The 5,170-nt window shown below is 45.7% G+C and overlaps 1 protein-coding gene across 1 annotated transcript; it reads left to right on the top strand.

The window, feature by feature from the left end:
- Positions 1 to 3,247: 3,247 nt before the first annotated feature.
- On the top strand, positions 3,248 to 4,266 carry LOC135393182 (leucine-rich melanocyte differentiation-associated protein-like). Its single transcript, XM_064623684.1, has one exon. It carries the CDS (start codon positions 3,409 to 3,411, stop codon positions 4,069 to 4,071), a length of 663 nt encoding a protein of 220 aa, XP_064479754.1. The 5' UTR covers positions 3,248 to 3,408; the 3' UTR covers positions 4,072 to 4,266.
- Positions 4,267 to 5,170: the final 904 nt, after the last annotated feature.

Genomic DNA, 5,170 nt, shown 5'->3' with positions numbered 1-5,170 from the left:
CATTTGCTGGTTTTCAGTTGTCGTTGTCGGTTCTTGTCCCCTGTCTGTCCTGTCCACCCCCACCCCCCCACCCCACCCCACCCCCGCTGCTCCTCGGACACAAGGAGATGTTTCCGTTCAATGGTATACACCAGCTTGCTTGCCTCCTCTACTTGTGTTCATCGGCTTTCCATCTTCAGCGACGATAGTGAAAAACAATCTAGTGCGCTGCAGCCCTTGTCCTGAGTTCCTAGTGTGTGGCTGAGTAGAACTGCCGCTAATGGTGTATTTTAAGGGTTCCCTTTAGACACCAGGCTTTGTCAAGTGACGCAAGAGGGTCCCGAATCACATTTTTCCCAAATTGGTGTTATCATTTCTCTCCCCGCTTCCAAGACTGAAGCAACGGGGATGGTGATTCCCTCATTCGCACATTGTGCTGTTTTCTAGAAGGACGGAAATCCCCGAACACACGGGATGAGTGACCTGTAGCCTCTAACCAAGACACCCTTCATCGCTGGAGACTAACAATGTGGAACTTGAGAGAAGCCCACAAATACGGGAGGATGAGATATGTGTATTTCAGTGTATTTTAAATATAAATACGCCTAGAACGGTATTTAAATATAAATATAAATAAATTTTTCTTGCCTGTATTTAAATACGTATTTTAAGTACATGTATTTATATTTTAAATACTATTTTAAATACAATGTATCTAAATACTGCCCATCCCTGGACCACACAACTTGGTTGATCCATTTTATAAAGCTTTGTTTCACACCTCAAGAAAACGTAGCTCTTCGGTAGCCTCTGTGAGCCACAAGTTCATTTCAGGTCCAGTTTTAGAGATTTTTACTGGTCTTGTTGATCGTTAACAACACATCGTTTCAAAATACAACATAAATTCAAGCTGGGCACCATATTATTGAGCCTGTTGGCTTGCACTTCATCGGAGCGGCTCCCTGCTTCGCTAGCAGGAAGATATCGAATAAGAAACGGGTTACTGGCTGTTCTACATATGTGCACCTCAGTGTACGTGCCCGCTTCAGTTTGCTGCTAGGGTGTCGCTCCAATGGAGAAATGCGACACCCCGGTGTTCCGTAAACTTTCGTCCCAAGCTGTACGAATACTGATGCGGAGATGGTGAGAAAGCAATAGCAGCAGGGCAGTTTTCAAAAGCAGCTTTGCAACCATTCCAAGAGTGTGCCAAGCAGCAGGAAATACACCCAGCTAGAGGATTTCTGTTGAATTCATGTTTAAGGACCTTCACATCTACATTTACTCATGAATGCAGCATTGTCATGCGACAACACCTGACAATCCTTTAATGCTTTGAACACGCATTGAGCTTTACGCCTTTGGTTGGGCGTGAAACAATCAGTCTTTCAACGACCATACCTGTTTCCAAATTGCAAAATATTAGAAACAGTTGATCAACATGGCTCATGTCTTGTACCATCTCAAACGAATTGGAGAGTATTACCACACTCTTAAAAATGAACTTCACCGCATAGCACGCTCCTAGCCAACCATAATCTCGAATGATATCGTTATCTTCCCTGATTTGTTGAAAACGGTAGGCGTACGCCTTTTTGTGACAATTATGAACAGCATAAGTGTCACAAAAAAGGCGTACGCCTCCCGTTTTCAACAAATCAGGGAAGATAACGATATCATTCGAGATTATGGTTGGCTAGGAGCGTGCTATGCGGTGAAGTTCATTTTTAAGAGTGCAGGACAATAAACCCTTTTACATTATGCCGCAAAAAAACCCTAAACTTCGCTAACTTCGCTGATGAGTCTGTCGCAATTGTGTTCAATATACACAAGCGTGTGAAGCATAAAGTAGCTCAGGTTATGTGCCAGCTATTTTATACACCTTCCAGTCAACTACGGTTAGCCAAACAAAATTATGCCACACCCTATTCTCTCAGGCATACGCGCCATTAATTATGATTCCCTACTTACCACCTACTTACACTAATTTCGGTCCATTCTCCCTTTCGTCCTTTAGTAGTCAAATTTGCAACGGCGTCCCTCTACGCTAGTGTTTCGCAAACTTTTCCAGTACGTGACCCCGAGTAGTACCAAGCCTACCACGACCCACCACCTTTACCTTCACCCACCCTTCTTGGTATTTCTGTTTCCCTCAGATCGTGTAGATATTTGCATTGACTGTTTCTTAGACTGCTCAACAGGGCTTGCCCCCTCAGTCCTCTTATCAGTAGTCAGTGTACACTGTCATGGAATAGCAATACAAATCTGAAAACTGAAAGAAAAAAAGCATCTAAAACACATCTGTCTGACTGATTCCTTTAACAATCTCCTCACAAATGCTCGACAAATGTTCACGTAACTACTCCTCTGTTTGCATGACACAGGATATGCATCTTGATGATGTCGTCGCGCACCGGAACGAGCTGAACATGCCAAGGAAGCTTACATGATGTGGTGAATCTATGAGTTTGTTATTGCCTTGAATGGGCGGGCAATCCTCGCTCAGAAGTAAAACTCATGTCGGTAGACTAGGATTTTAAAGCCCGTGGTTACAGCTATAAGTAAGCTTTTGGTATATATAACTATATCCCCAGTCCCGTCGAAGGCAGCGCTGACTGCCGAAACGTCGACCCCTATCCCTATATGTGTTAATAAACTCCCCTTTGTGTTTTCCTGTAAGCTCTTTGTCGTCTTCTGATTTTTCGTAACTACATATATATATAACTCGATTGTTGTCAATACTCACAAGTATTATGTGCACAACATGAAACACATAATGTTCGTTTTTTTTTTTTCTCTTAATTGCGTCTACGGGTATTTCCCTATCCTGGGAACTCCAGCTCAGTTACTGAGGGTCCGAAGTTGGGGAAGTCGGTACATAACAAGTTCACACCACCGCAGCCAGAAACACCAGCTGTCCAGCTCAGTTCCTCCCTCATACCCCCATTTTGGTGTGCCTGAATTAATGTAGTGTTCTTGGAGCGTCGTCTCGCGAGGTGATTTATTCTGAACATATCATTTGGCTAGGCGGACAAACCTTATGTGAAACGTAGTGGCACCATTATTTATTCATTTCGGCTTCGAAATCGCATTGTGGTACAGCTGACATTTCGGCACGATGCGTCAGCCGCCATTCCCCGACCTCCCCGTTCTCTCGCGTGCCCGTTTTATCAAACGAATGTGGACACTGAGAATATCACGCGCCTATCTCGCGATAGCGAGATTGAGAAACTCGACACTTTGCCCCTTCCTCCCACAGAACGTGGTCACGTGATTTCTATCACTAGTGACGGACACATCAACGGTGATAACTTTATTGCGAACGGCACAGCACGGGCGAGTTGGTGTATATATCCAGTTATTCCGTGTGTATGAAAACGACACAGCACCGCTGCCTTATCTCTCCTATCTAAACGGACATTGTACCTGTCAATGGCAACAGACGGATACATATCGTTCGTGCACCGTGAGTGTTCCCGCATTCCGACGGCTCTCATAGAGAACCATTCGCTCTCTGCACGGTGCCTGGACCTCAGTTACAACCAGTTACGTACGTTGACTGGCATCGAGCATTTCACGCAGCTTCGAGAGCTCATCCTGGACAACAACCAACTGAACGACACTGCGGAGTTTGTGCACAGCTCGCACCTCACTACACTGTCCCTCAACAAGAACTGCTTCTGCGACCTGGAACGGCTCGTGTCGACGCTGCAACAGTATTACCCCAACCTAACTTTTTTAAGTCTGCTAGGAAACCCTGCTTGTCCCGACCAAATCACGAATCCGGAGAAGGACGAGGATGATTATCGGAGGTATCGGTACTACGTCATACACAAGCTGGTGAATCTCCGATTCTTGGATTCCCGTTGTGTGAGCAACGGTGAGAGACGGGAAGCTCAAAGGATCGGAGCTTTTATGCGGGTCGCCCGTCCGGCAGAAGGAGACGAGGCACCCGACGACGTCTATCCTTCACCGTTCACTCAGCTGCCTTCCTGGCCGTTCACGCAAAAGAGGACATTGTTCGGCACTCTCACGTACAAGTACACAGGGAAACACTCCGAGGGAAACAGATTCATCTGCAATGACCAACTGTGAAACGCGTTTTTTTTCTTCTCTCGTTCTAGTATACATGTAGGCATCATTGGACTGCACCGAACTGAGGAAATCTGTAAGATAAACGTACTGTTTTAGGCATACCGTATAGCATTCCATATACTATATCCATCGTGCATCGTAAATGCTTTTCCTAAGCGTGAATATTATTAATAATAAAAATTTGTCACTACGTTGCGAGAGACCTGTGATCATGAGCGACGCCACTGCGTCTGTGGAATATTTGCCCACCTGAGGGTTGTTTACTGTGCACTGAAATCTCAGCACTCGGCACACCATTTAGGTGTCAATATTAGCCAACAACCCACGTAGCATTCCTGTCAATGTAAATTATGTACCTATACGTGAAAAAAATAAAAAAGCCAGAAACGATGACAAACTGCGCCAAAGAAAATATGGTAGTTTTTTTTTAATTCCGTGTTAGAACCGCGAAGCAACTGTGGCTATGGGCGGCGTACAGACGTGGACAGATGGAGAGAGGACAGCAGGAAGGAGTGGGAGACAGGGGGGTTAGTATGCGTCCTGGGCCGACTTCAGGGGGAACTGTGCCGACATTCGTCTGGAAAGTCTTCGGAAAACCCAGGGAAAACCTCAGACAGCACAGCTGGTGAGAGGATTCGAACCCGTGTCTCCTCCCCGTCTCGGCGTGGAAAGCGATCATCTTAACCACTATGCCAAGGGAGTTGGTAAATGTGGTAGTGTTGAACCACATCAAGCTGGGCAAACACAAATGACTGAAGTCAGCTTCCGTGGTTCGGAAGGTCTTCCGAACAGTGGCAAGTCATCTAGATTGAAAGTTTCACCATGGTTCATCTAGTGTCTCAGGGATATGGGTGAAGGTATGGGAGAACTTCAAGCATTGTGCTGTGCCATTTAACTACATAACTGTCACAATGGCGTGATATCATGAAAGATGAAAGTCACTGAAAAGGTTATCCAGCTGTAGGACTCGAACCCACATCTTCTGGATTGCCGGTCCAGGGCTCTACCAATTGAGCTAAGCTAACACGCCTTCTCAGCGACTTCCAGGGTGCGTCATCTGAAGGGACAAACCAGCCACTCTCTCTCACTCATCCTCCTT

Source organism: Ornithodoros turicata, chromosome 4, assembly GCF_037126465.1.
Source record: "Ornithodoros turicata isolate Travis chromosome 4, ASM3712646v1, whole genome shotgun sequence".
Classification (NCBI taxonomy): domain Eukaryota; kingdom Metazoa; phylum Arthropoda; class Arachnida; order Ixodida; family Argasidae; genus Ornithodoros; species Ornithodoros turicata.
Note: the sequence above shows the minus strand (reverse complement) of the source record. Positions and strands in the feature narration are given on the sequence as shown.

What these genes read in the sequence shown, in the direction of transcription:
- LOC135393182 (XM_064623684.1), top strand. Translation starts at nt 3,409, where the DNA reads ATGGCAACAGACGGATACATATCGTTCGTGCACCGTGAGTGTTCCCGC.